At 40.5% G+C, this 14,515-nt stretch overlaps 1 protein-coding gene across 1 annotated transcript in view; it reads left to right on the top strand.

The window, feature by feature from the left end:
* The first annotated feature begins 906 nt into the window (after positions 1–906).
* The window catches only part of MTTP (microsomal triglyceride transfer protein), a 142,274-nt gene continuing 128,665 nt past the window's right edge, over positions 907–14,515 (top strand). The window contains exon 1 of the mRNA XM_063918627.1: positions 907–1,043. Within this exon, the coding sequence (XP_063774697.1) occupies positions 980–1,043 (64 nt within the window). The 5' untranslated portion in view covers positions 907–979. The remainder of the gene's footprint in view (positions 1,044–14,515) is intronic.

Genomic DNA, 14,515 nt, shown 5'->3' with positions numbered 1-14,515 from the left:
CTTTCTATCATAGTCAGCATTAAGTTTTTCAGCAATTTGTGCTACAGTAGCTCTTTTGTGTGATAGAACCAGATGGGCTAGCTTTCACTTCGCATCAGTGAGCCTTGGGCAGCCATGGCCCTGTTGCTAGTTCTCTGGCTGTCATTTCTTGAACCACTTTTGGTAGGAAGTAACTACTGCAGAACAGGAATACAACCATCACATCTGCAGCTTTGGGGATGCTCTGACCCATCATATAGCCATCGCAATTTAGCCCTTGTCAAAGTTGCAGAGATACTTAAAGCTTGACCATTTCTCCTGCTTCCAACAAATTCAAGAACTGAGTGTTTACTTGCTGCCTAATATAACCTACCCCTTGACAGGTGCCGTTGTATCAAGATCAAAATTATTCACTTCACCTGTCAGTGGTTTTAATGTTACGGCTAATGGATGTGCAGATAGATAGATAGATAGATAGATAGATAGATAGATAGATAGATAGATAGATAGATAGATAGATAGATAATAGTAAATCTCTTTCTCTATGATCATTTAAATATTGGTGTTCAATTTTCATAGAATTTGAAAAAATGTTTGTTTGTTTTTTACTATTATATGCATGTCATTATTGTACATCATATTTTAAACATGTTACACTAAGGGGTGTTTGTTTAGTTGTCTCTTTCTAGGTATTACCATCACTCACTTGTGACCCCTGTGTTTACCAAACATGTTTTTATGTGAGACAATGCAGAGAAGAACCACATTTGCAGTAATGAGGGCTCAATCTTAAAAGTAGTCCAGCATAATGATTAACTAAAAGAACTTTAGTCAACAAAACCAGTGAACGGAGTTTGGATTATGACCTTTACTACATCTAGATAAACATTATTCTCCAGTTTAAATCTCCTTTTACTTTGCGTGATTCTCTCCCCAGAGAACACTGGTCACCAATTCCTTGTACATTCATTTAAGCTGCCTTAGCTGGGGGAACGGAACAATGATATCATTAAGTTTATTTTTTTTCCTTTATATATTTTCCACATCATCTGCTTCCATTAGAGGTAAGCATTTTTTTGGCACAAATATTTGCAGGTTAAAATATAAGAAGTTTACAGACCTGTTTTTTACTTGTGTTATGTACCTTAGATAGTGCCCAAACAGTAATCTCTCTTAAGCCATATAACGTATGTCTTTCTATATTTACATGGGCTATACTTAACTAGAAATAGTTTAGTGCGCTTCTACTTATGACGCGTTCAACTTCAAAAGTGTGTAAAGTAGCTTTGCCGTTGTTTTTCCTAGTTGTGCTTAATATGTTACTATCCTGATACTTTATGTTTTGTAAGTAAATTTTCTGCTTAATTTATCCACACTCATTGCACACATGCTGTACTGTTAGAAATGTTTGTTTAAAGTAGTGGTACTCATACTGTGTGCCGTGGCACCCTGGTGTGGCTCGGGGCACTTGCAGCGGTGTCATGGGTTGGTGGTCCTGGACCATTTCAAATTATTTATGGTCAATGTAATAGGTAAAACCAGTGCTGGTGAGTTCCAATTATAAAATATGTGAACAAACAGAAGTGAATCCTGTCCCTCACCACATGACTGAACCTAAGAATGACATATAAACACAATTTACCTAACTGAATATTTTTTTCTGAATTTCCCAATAAGAAACTTTTGGAAAACACTGGTTTAAAGCCATTGTTGTCTATAAGTTTCAAACAGTTTTTTTTATAGACAATTTTATGCGTATTGACAGAGAAAATGTTACCACCAAGTAAAATATCTTAAGCAATCTATTGAATTGTTATACCCCTTTTCCACAACTAAGCACGGGTCGCAGCTGGGAGCCTGACATGGGTGCTACCCGGCTGCGGCCCGTGCTCAGCCCCCTTTCCCACTGCGCTCACCAACCCAGCATATTGCCAGGTTGGTGACGCTGCTGGTGACGCGGCAGGGGCGTCGCTGGGAGATCACATGATCTCCCAGCGCCGCTCTTCCATAGACTGTGAATGGGAGTCGTGTCGCATTGACACAGCTTCCGTTTACACTACACAGCTTACCGGGTTGAACTCGTGTTCAACCCGGTAAGCTACCCGGGTAGGATTCCCGGATTACTTGATCCGGGTTGACCCTTTTCCACTAGTAGAAAAAGGGTATTAGTCTCACCCTCAAATCAGAGTTTCTCCATGGTCTATTTATTAGTGCCACAAATGTCATTTTTACTGATCACGATAATCTGTTTATCATACAATAATTTTAGTAATTTTTTTTTCTACCAGTAACATGTATCACCTCTAATGAATAAATGAACATAAAATGGATAGAATAATGCATAGAATGATCAGGATGTTGGTTTCCATAGGGTTTACAAAGAGTTCAATATAAATCTACTTAGGGGTTTAATTACGAAGCGTCGGGTTGTAAAACCCAGCACTTCAGATCGTGTTTATGCCTGATATTTAAAAGGGCAACGCTCTTACTAGCCATGTCTTGCTAGTAGAAGCATTGCCCTTTTAAATATCTAGCATAAATACAGTATACTTTGTAAATAACTCCTTGAGTAATTTATGTAGTTTACATACAGTATATATATATATATATATATATATATATATATATATACAGTCACATTGCTGTGTATAAGATGTATTCCAGGTTAATAGTGCTGGTATCTTTTTAAACTATAGCAGAGGTTCGCAAACGCGCCCTTCAAGGCACCCCAAGGTTTGAAGTTTATCCATGCTTGGCCAGAGGTGACTTATTTAGCACCTCAGTCAATTTGATCTAACAATCTGTGCTGAGCTGTCGGGATCTCGGTAGTCAGAATCCCAGCGCTGGAATCCTAGCTCTATTTGGAATGGCGACATCGGCATCCCGAATAGGTTCAACATCCAAGTGCCGGAATCCCGGCAGCCAGAATGGCGAACAAACATCCACCGGCACAGGACTTTGGGGTGGGAGGGTTAGAATGTGCCCCGGGAGGGTTAGGCTGCAGGGGAGGGTTAGGTTTAGGCTGCAGCGAAGGGGGTTATGTTTAGGTGCCACTGCCATGGGTTAGGTTTAGGCTGTAGGGATGGGTGGTTAGGATTCAGGGGCCAGGCTTACCTTCCCTTGTCAGATTTCCATCATCGGGATGCCGCAGTTGGTAATCTGACCGCCGGTAAATCAATCCCAACCTGTGCTGAGCCATGGATATACCTAAAACCTGGATTGTTGGGATGCCTTGAGGACTGCATTTGAGAAACTCTGAACTCTGGTATAAAATATATGGCATAAAAGACAGACATTGAGGATTCAGTCATCTAAACCTATATTTTATATTACACATACAGGGGCAGAGTTGCATGCATGTTGCCTGTAATAGCACACATTAGTCCATTAGCCACCGTACTGCCCCTATCCATACACTTTTTGAAATAGTTGTTATCATTATCAGCACGCATTTGTATCAGCCCTACATCTGGTGCAGAGATCCAACTGCAAATAGACAGATCTCCATGTATGCATAATGGTCCCCCATAGATCAGCAATAAATTGCTACAATATCCCAGTCTCTGGTTGCTACAATATCCCAATCTCCCGGCTGCCAGGTCGGGGAATTGTGAATATTAATATAAAACAGTTGGGTTTGGCAAATCGTGTATTTTTAACATGTTTCATTTTCCCCATTCCCTGACGGATCGCAGATCATCGCTGATTGGTGGATCCGGCCGGCATATTAGCAGTGCCGGGTAATCTGGGCTGCTGATGCATAGGGGCCATAACTCAGCATAGCTAACTTGACACCCTCACTGATCTTAGCCTTAGTACGTTGCCCTGTTGCCACACAGCTATGCCCATGGGGTTGTGACTGAGATATGTTCAGCTTGGAATTGCCCATAGATGGAGTTCGACTAAAGAGCACACGCAATGCAAAATGTTGCAAAATCATTCTGCATTAGCCCCAAAAGGTGTTATTGTCTATGAATAGGAATAAGTAAATAATGCAGTTATAGGGTTAAATAATGTACTAATTGTCTCTAGAAATTAAGGACTAATACTACTGTCTCTTAAACTGGTCATGTCCATGTATTAGTATGTGTATAAGTATGATATATGTAAACTATAACAGATAAATACAATTTACATACTGACACATTTCTTGTAAGATAGATAGACATAGAATTCATCAGGGTACCAGCTGGCCAATACTGAACTCTACTATTGGTACACCCAGTACATCTGATAAATGTTTAATAGAAGGCTTTCAGCTGGTAAATTTATGTACTGTACAGAATGAAGAGGATATTATGTTGACATTTATAATGCCGAGTTCACTATGTGGACCATTTTGATGTTGACATTGTTAAAATACCAGTCACCTCTAGTCCACCAGGTACATGTTGTCAACATTCTAATCATGTCGACATTTCAATAGTGTCATCATGAAGAATGTGGATGTGGTCAATGGTGATATGCCAAGTATGTCAATATTATAAACCTGTCAACATTCTCATGTCGTCAAAAATAAACCACACCTTAATAAAGTATACCTCAGTATGACCATGTAGTACATACTGAGCCTCAGGGGTAGATTTACAAAATGTTGGTTAATCAAAGCCTCTGATTAAAACTGCAATAGAGATTAATGCTAATCAAGCCTGTTATAGCAATTATTCTTGTTACCATGTCAAAACTATCGATCAAAGCCACCGATCATCACCTGCTTTGATAACCCTACATTTAGTAAATCTACCCCAAACATTCTTACATTGATGTTGAAGTGCCTTGATTTGCAATAGATGGCATTTTTACATTGGTTCATGTTGGAAAATGTGTCAGTATGAAGTAACTAAAGAGTGCAAAGTTACTCACTCATTATCAAGTATTTTATAGTATTTTATTGCTCTTATATATTGATTAAATCAACTTACTCCAAGGTTAGTGCTCCTGCTCAGATAACTATGGCTCCATAGTTCCAGATAATCAAATGCAACACAGCTTTTAATACACACATACAAAGGTCTTATTGCCCTCCATGGATCTATCTTTTATATTAATTTAGTAATTAATTAATAGTTATTTATACAGCAATAGTCTATTACGCAATGCTTTCCAAAGACAGTAATAACAAAACAATGGTTAGTAACAGACAGTCAAAGAGGTAAAAGAGCCATGCTCACAAGTTTACAATCTATACGGAAATGAGAGTATATCTTGTTAAATGCTACATATGGCATAAGGGAATAGCTAGGTTGCAGAACCGGATTTAGACCTCATGGGGCCCTAGGCAAGATACCGGTTTGGGATCCCCCTCCTTCAACAATTCATAGCACTATATTTTAATTACTTATTGCGAGCAGCATCACAAAAGTACCTTGGTGCATGTGTAGTACGATTGCGGCACGTGCACAGATAACCAGTCATCACTAACCTGCATGAACATCGGCATTGCATACAAATCTGAGTCAGGCCCTAGTCTTTGTAAGTACTGTAGATTTGAAACCTGTGTCACATTTAAAGTAAACCAACTGCCCACATACAGTGGATGAAGCTATTTTGTGTCTCCAAACATTTCTCATCTTATCAAATAACATCACTTAACAAAATTATCACTAGTCCTTATACGTAATTCGATTGCCTGCATTCTCAGGATTATTGGTTCAAGAGCTTGTATTTCTTGGACTGGTCAGAATCTAGGTGTACAGATGAGTGTGTAAAGGAGACTGCAATTCCACCTTACACAGCAGTTGAAAACTGTATACTCTGGGCCTGGTCCTGAACCTACAGAAAGATATTTAGATGGGTTGGGCCTGTGTTACCGGCGGCCGGGATCTCGGCGGTCAGCATCCTGACGCCGGGATCCCGGCCACAGAATGCCGGTAGGGAGGGTGGCGAGCGGAATGAAGCCCCTTGCGAGCTTGCTGCGCTCGCCACAGGTTCTATTCCCACTCTGTGGGTGTTGTGGGCACCCATGAGTTGGAATAGTCCCTTCACCTTCAGACATTATGTGCTCGGACAGCTGCTGCCGCGCTGTTTACACTGCTAGGCAACCGGTGGGAGTGAGTGAGGCACGCATCGCAGGTTGTGACGTTACCCTACTCCGGAGCGCGGCAGCGTCTGTCCTAGCACATCATGTCTGAGGGTGAAGGTTTAAAGGTAACACTGTTGTTTAATGTTAATTGTCCTGATGAAAGATTTTATGTAATAAATTTGAAACATTGACATTAATATGGTGTTCAGCGCCTAGACTGTACTTTGGATGAAAGTTCTTTGAGTGCCGCTTCCCTCTTTTTTGCTATTTAGATCGCTGCTGTGGTCTTAAGAGGGCACCAAGGCATATTATATTGAAAGGAGGGATTGAGTTCCAGCGGATTGTGTTTATTTTATATACTGTATATATACACATATATAAAATTTAAATTACTGCTTTCTGTTCCTACAGTTATGTACTATGCCATCTACATTTGACATTTAAATACCAGAGGCTTGATGTATGACCTATCCCATTCCCGGGGCCATGCTGTGGTGGTTAGTGTCTGTATTATATGTAGAAATGGGCGGGTTCGGTTCCTCGGGATCCGAACCCCCCCGAACTTCAGCCATTTTACACGGTTCCGAGGCAGCCTCGGATCTTCCTGCCTTGCTCGGTTAACCAGAACGCGCCCGAACGTCATCATCCCGCTGTCGGATTCTCGCGAGATTCGTATTTTATATAAGGAGCCGCGCGCCGCCGCCATTTTCACTCGTGCTTTGGAGATTGAATGGAGAGGACGTGGCAGCGTTCTCTCCCTGAAAAGCTCCGTAATCTGTGCTCAGTGTGCTGAAAATATCTGTGCTCAGTGTGCTGCAAATAATCTGTGCTCAGTGTGCTGAAAATATCTACGTTCTCTGCCTGAAAACGCTCCATATCTGTGCTCAGTGTGCTGCAAATATCTGATCAGTGTGCTGCATTGTGGGGACTGGGGACCACCAGTATATAATTATACTTTTCTATAGCTTCTATACTGCTTGTCAGGACACACATGGGTAACAGTTACACAGCTCTATACTGATATATACAATAATATATATACTTTTCTATAGCTTCTTTACTGCTTGTCAGGACACATGTGTCACAGTTACACCACTCTGTACTGATATACAGTAATATATATACTTTTCTATAGCTTCTATACGGCTTGTCAAGACACATGGGTCACAGTTACACCGCTCTGTACTGATATACAGTAATATTATATATACTTTTCTATAGCTTCTATACTGCTTGTCAGGACACGTGTCACAGTTACACCGCTCTGTACTGATATACAGTAATATTATATATACTTTTCTATAGCTTCTATACTGCTTGTCAGAACACATGGGTCACAGTTACACCGCTCTGTCTGTACTGATATATACAATAATATATATACTTTTCTATAGCTTCTAGTATTACAGTGCAGCATTTTGGTGACTAACAGTATATAGTTGTACAGTAGGCCATTGCTGTATCTTGCAGCTCTGTGTCACTGCAAGTATCCATCCATTCCATTTTCTTCTCTGCAAGTATCCATCCATTCCATTTTCTTCTCTGCAAGTATCCATCCATTCCATTTTCTTCCAGTGATTTGGACCAATAATACCATTGATTAGAACGAATAATTCCAGTGATTTTGTCATTTTCTTCCAGTGATTTGGACCAATAATACCATTGATTAGAACAAATAATTCCAGTGATTTTGTCATTTTCTTCCAGTGATTTGGACCAATAATACCATTGATTAGAACAAATAATTCCTGTGATTTTGTCATTTTCTTCCAGTGATTAGGACCAATAATACCATTGATTAGAACGAATAATTCCAGTGATTTTGTCATTTTCTTCCAGTGATTTGGACCAATAATACCATTGATTAGAACGAATAATTCCAGTGATTTTGTCATTTTCTTCCAGTGATTTGGACCAATAATACCATTGATTAGAATTAATAATTCCAGTGATTTTGTCATTTTCTTCCAGTGATTTGGACCAATAATACCATTGATTAGAACGAATAATTCCAGTGATTTTGTCATTTTCTTCCAGTGATTTGGACCAATAATACCATTGATTAGAACGAATAATTCCAGTGATTTTGTCATTTTCTTCCAGTGATTTGGACCAATAATACCATTGATTAGAACGAATAATTCCAGTGATTTTGTCAGTTTCTTCCAGTGATCTGGACCAATAATACCATTGATTAGAATGAATAATTCCTGTGATATTGAGGTGTTTGTGTTGCTTAGCTTAGCCGTCCAGCGACCACAGTGCACCTCTTTTTCTCTTTTCTTTGCATCATGTGCTGTTTGGGGCCAATTTTTTTAAGTGCCATCCTGTCTGACACTGCAGTGCCACTCCTAGATGGGCCAAGTGTTTGTGCCGCCCTCTTGGGTCGCTTTTCTTAGTCATCCAGCGACCTCGGTGCAAATTTTAGGACTAAAAATAGTATTGTGAGGTGTGAGGTGTTCAGAATAGACTGGAAATGAGTGGAAATTGTGGTTATTGAGGTTAATAATACTATAGGATTAAAATTACCCCCAAATTCTATGATTTAAGCTGTTTTTGAGGGGTTTTTGAAAAAAAAAAAAAAAACACCCGAATCCAAAACACACCCGAATCCGACAAAAAATTTTAAGGGAGGTTTTGCCAAAACGCGCCCAAATCCAAAACACGGCCGCGGAACCAAATCCAAAACGAAGACACAAAACCCGAAAAATGTCCGGTGCACATCTCTATATGCACTCATTGTAATGTCCTTTGTATTTTATGGTGGTCACTTTGTGTATTAAATGCTGGTAACTGATGGTTTTTGTATTATATGGGTCTCACTAGGATGCTCTCTGCATTACATGGAGGTCACTGATGCTCCCTGCATTATATGGCAGGTCACTGCAATGCTCCCTGCATTACATAGCAGGTCACTGGGATGCTCTCTGCATTACATGGAAGTCACTAATGCTCTCTGAATTATATGGAGGTCACTGATGCTCTTTGCATTATATGGCAAGTCACTGCAATGCCCTCTGCATTATATGGCAGGTCACTGTGTTGCTCTTTGCAGTATATGGTAGATCACTGTGATGTTCTATGTATTCTATGGCAGACACTGCAATGCTCTCTGCATTATATGGAGGTCATTGATGCTCTCTGTATTATATGACGGTCAATGCAATATTTTATGCTTCATATTAAATTCACATAGGTAGAGGGTGACTACTGTCTACTGAGGAGTGGGGGGTGGGCAAGTGCACATGAATGTTGGAGATGGGAAAGAACTTAGAGAATAAATGTATGTGTATGTCTGTGTATTATTATTTAATTGCCTCTCTTGGCAGTTTGGTATGTCATTGGTTTAAATGGCAGTTCCAGGTATCTGAGGATTGCTATATTTGCTGTATAGTCAGCTCCCTTTGGATCCTCGGTGACAAGATATCAGGATCCAAAGGAGACCGAACAGGCTATTAAAGAGCGCTCCCTTTTTAGGGAGACAGCAAGTGTTATCAACATCTGTCCCTCAATGGTCATGTACAGTATATGGAAAAATAAGTTGTATATGTGTTTTTAGAATAAAACAGTGAGTCAAAGAAAAGGAAGTCATTAGCTATAATTTGGATTATTCTTGGGTGTACTCAGGTTGAATGGTCTCTGATTAGACCCAATAGGAGGATTCAATGTCCATTTCCATTACCGCAAATCATATACAGTATGTAGGAAGTGGAGACTATAAAATTATACTGGTACAATAAGGGGGAATCCCATATTTATTGATTCAATTATCTTGCCACTCCCCATACACTACATTATTAGGTGCATAAAAGTGTGTAAAGAATTTACATAAAATCTGAGTTAAGTTTATGTTTTTGTTTTTAAATATTTTATTCAATGGGCAATAAAAAAACAGGTGGTACATGCTTCATATGAGTGAAGAGGGAAGGAAAATTGAGGTGATTGAAGTTAGGCGGTAGATATGTCCTCCATAATGCTAGCCACATTCATTGGCACAGTTCACACACCCTGTGTAGGCCACATGCCCATATCAGTAGTCACACCCCAACTACGTCGGACACAGCACCTGTGGCATCACACAATAGGCCCTTCATAAATTTCAGCTCCAGGCCCATATGGACTTAATCTGGCACTGTATTTACTAGGCCTTGAATGGAGATAAAATGGACGGAGATAAAGTAACAGCCAATCAGCTCCTAAATACCATGTCATAGGTTGGGTTTGAAAAATGACAGGAGCTGGTTGTCTGGTACTTTATCTCCCAGCACTTTAACTCCATCTAAGGCTTAGTAAATAGACCCCTATGTAAATAGACCCTTTAGGCAGCCTATAACCACCTAAACTATATTGACCGGAATTTGGCTACACAAGTGCAAATCCCAAATGTAACTTTTTTTTTTTTTTTTTATGAGGTCAGTCAATCACATAGGGTGGGAAGTACTAAAGCTGAAAATGTGGCAAAACCTCAGAAAATGCTGTTTTTGGAGTTTTGACTGCATTCCCAAATATATCAAGGGCGTAAGTTTATACCAGAGGCTCAGAGGCGAAAGTGTGACGATGGTGTGCCCCTCTATCCCCCTGCTTTCTTAAGGCTAGTGGTTAACCATCCTAATATGCACACACACCCACATATACACACACAGCCACACAAATGCATACACATACGCACACAGCTACATATGTATGCACACACACCTACATACAGCAGAACACATATATACACAGCACCATATGCACACATAGCTCCATTTGCATACACAAAGTCCCATATGCACACACAGCCTCATAGGGAAACACACAGCCCATATGCACACACAGCCATGACTGTATAAAGTATAAAAAAAATACAAAGAATATGTTTGAAATATCTTCATTGTATTTTTTTAATAATTTTTATAGTCAAAACTCTGGAGTAAAAAGTCTATGGCAGGTGAGACAGTGCCCCCCCCCCCCCCCCCCCCCCCCACCCGCCTGCCTATCTTTTCCGCTTTTCTCTGATCAAAACTCACCAAATTTCCAGGAGTTTATACTGCTGCACCTGTGTATAATGCCCAGATGTACCCTTTGGCTCATATGTTGTGTGTAAATTTGGCTCTGGTGCTAGCCAGTGTCTCCTGAGCCATTTATCACACTGCATGTCCCTGATACAACCCCATATGCACAGTCAGCTCCATTTATGTACACACAGCCCCATATGCGCACATACAGAATCACATGAACACAAACATAGCCCTATACATACACACACACACACACACACACACACACACACACACAGTTCCATATACACATACAGTCAGCAACCGAACACTGCAGCCACCGCTGCCACTCCTCACCTATAGTGGATATTAATTGAAGAGGCATCTGACAACAGCCATCCGACTCCAAGCCAGCATGAGCCACTGAGGGCGGGGGGGAAAAGGGGGGGAGCTGACGGAGGGCTGCACGGCTGTCAGGTTACTGGTGCATTAGCTGTCACTGCCGGCAGACCATAATATGTCACACTGTAGGGCTGCTAGTACACATTATGCAATACAGTACCCCTAATTCACATTACTATATACAGTGTCCACAGTTCATATTATCCCACATTAAAGGACCCCCAGTTCATATCATGCCGCACTGTGGTTCCTCCACTTGATATTATGCCACATTACAGTGCCCCAATTTATATTCATATTACTACATGTAACATTATAATGCCCTCCAGTTAGTAAAATGAGCAGGTCCAGGGGTGTAACTAGATATATTGTAGGACGAGAGGCAAAACTTTGTAAGGGCCCTTATGTACTAGCCAATAATTGAAAATGTATACAACAAATGTAAGTTTGATAGGGAAGATGGGCCCCTCTCAGCTCTGGGCCCCATAGCAGCTGCACTGCCTGCATCTATGGTAGCTATGCCCTTGATAATACTTCATGTAGCACTTCCAGGTGCTTTTTACGCGGATTGTGAATGATGAGCCATTTACTTCCTTTATCTTGGCTTGCATTACCCGTGCTCTGAGAAGACATTTAACATTAACACTAACCTAATGACAGTTATGAAGGTCACATTAATTTAAGCCTTCCAGATGTCCCAGTTTAGTTTTCCAAAACTGAAACCACGAAGGGATCAGGAGAGTGCATTTATATGATGTAGGGCACGTGTAAAAGTGTGAAAGCAAAGTTGTTTAAAAAGCTTACCACCAAAAAATACATATATTAATAATATAAAAGATAAAGAAAACATCTACATAAGAAAAACATTTGTCGTAATAGCTAAAGTTTAACTTTTTAAATAATAGCACAGGGGGGTGCACAGACCAAGGGGTAAATTTACTAAGGTGGGAGATTTTTAGAACTGGTGATGTTGCCCATAGCAACCAATCAGATTATATCTATTATCTGCTAGAAGCAGCTAGATTAATGGTAAGTAGAATCTGATTGGTTGCCATGGGCAACATCACCAGTTTTAAAAAATCTCCCACCTTAGTAAATTACCCCCTAACTTGGTAAATAATATATGCATAAATAATGAAGAAAATCTTCATCTCTGCCATTTTAGCATTGTATAAGTATTTGTACCGGCACCTATTAGCAGTACAGCGGTGTATGACTTTACTACCATATGTCAGTATACCCGGTGCTCACCAGGATATTCCTTCTTCCTGCAGCAAATGGCTACCCTTAGTATGTGCAGACCCACACTGTCTCTCGTCCTATTGTTTGCTGTCCAAAGAGTGGAAATATTTATTTATTTATTTATTCAGCTGTCCAAATTTTATGTAAAGCTAAATTAATCAATGGCCTCTTGTCATAATTACAGTATGCTGATTTTTATACCTTGGTGTTTTGGAATGTTTTGCAGATTTTAAAGTATATTTTGTTGCTACTTGCTTTCAAACTGAGAATATTATTTTTCAGAGGATTGTATGTACTGTAGCTGCAGAACTTCTCTTTATATTGTTATATTGTAATAAATGGTTGTTTTAAGTTAGTCACTTCTCCCTAAGGGTTTCTTAGTGCTAGAGAGTTAATATTTACGGGTGTAGTATGTGATGCCGGCGGTCGGGCTCCCGGCGGCCAGCATACCGGCGCCGGAATCTCGACTGCTGGCATACCAACAGCTGGGCGAGTGCAAATGAGCCCCTTGCGGGCTCGCTCTGTGCACGGTGGCGCGCCACGTGCGCCATGCTATCTATTCTCCCTCCAGGGGGGTCGTGGACCCCCAAGAGGGAGAAAATCTGTCTGTATGCCGGCGGTCGTGAGTCCAGCGCCGGTATGGTGGTAGTCGGGAGTAGAGATGAGCGGGTTCGGTTTTACTCGGTTTTACTTGGTTCTCAAAACGGCATCTAATTGGCTCACGGATGTCACGTGTTTTGGATAGCCAATAAGATTCGGTTTTGAGAACCGAGTAAAACCGAATCCGCTCATCTCTAGTCGGGAGCCCGGCAGCCGGCAACCTGAAGACCACCCAATATTTACTACTAGCTGTTGCTGGAGGCTTCATCCACATTGAAGTCACTTCTGCCAATATTTTTGTATTTTAGGTGTTTATATATGCATCACGTAGGGGCCCAATCGCAGGAGCAGACCATCCAACCAACAGTCGTGTTACACGGATTGGCGGTAGCCGTGACTTCACTCACCTTGAGGTCACGCATATTTGTGCTCAGATTGCCTCCAGGCGCACCTTCCCCCACAACTCGACCCAAAGCTTTGCAGTCCTCTGCATAATTTGGTATTCTGTTTACTACTTACTCCCCTGTAGTACAGACGCAATGTCATATAGCACATCCTATTCCCTGATTTATACAAAACACAATAGAAGGATTTATCAAAATTGGTTTAGCAAATTTTTTTAGTTGACCTGGAAGAAATAGACTGACAGAAATTTGGAAAAAAAAATAAAAAAATTGATAATTCGGTCTAGGTTGCCTATAAACTATACTTCTAATGTGGGCCATACATCAGCCACCCATTTTCCCAAGATCAAGATCGGTGGACATCGATGATCAGAGATCCGTCGGGGAATCAGCAAAAGCTGCATGTTAAAAAACCCTGAATCTCTGCCCCTGAACATATTTTGTTTGGAATCTGTGAATAAAGGATTTCCAGCATGTCGGAGTTCCCCAATCCCCCAACTCAAACATCATATGAACAGGGAATTGCTCTGATACTCCCCTGATGTATGGGCCCTTTAAGTTCAAAATGCCCCAAAAATTTACAATTACATACTTTTATTTATATTTATTATTTAAATATTCTTTGTATTTTTTTATATTTGTTTTTTAGAGGCAGCTATGAACTCAAACTGCAACATCAGTCATTAATATAGCTGGACAAATCACAATGATACCATTGTTTCAAAACAGCCCATCACATAATAATAAAAAAGTCCCCCCTCCCCCCCAACCCTTTATAGATGCCATGTTGATGTATTACCTTGCATGTAGATGCCATGTTGATGTATTACCTTGCATGTAGATGCCATGTTGATGTATTACCTTGCATGTATGCAAGTAAAATGGGC

This window comes from Pseudophryne corroboree, chromosome 1, assembly GCF_028390025.1.
Source record: "Pseudophryne corroboree isolate aPseCor3 chromosome 1, aPseCor3.hap2, whole genome shotgun sequence".
In the NCBI taxonomy this organism is placed as follows: domain Eukaryota; kingdom Metazoa; phylum Chordata; class Amphibia; order Anura; family Myobatrachidae; genus Pseudophryne; species Pseudophryne corroboree.
This window is presented reverse-complemented; position numbering and strand designations above follow the sequence as displayed.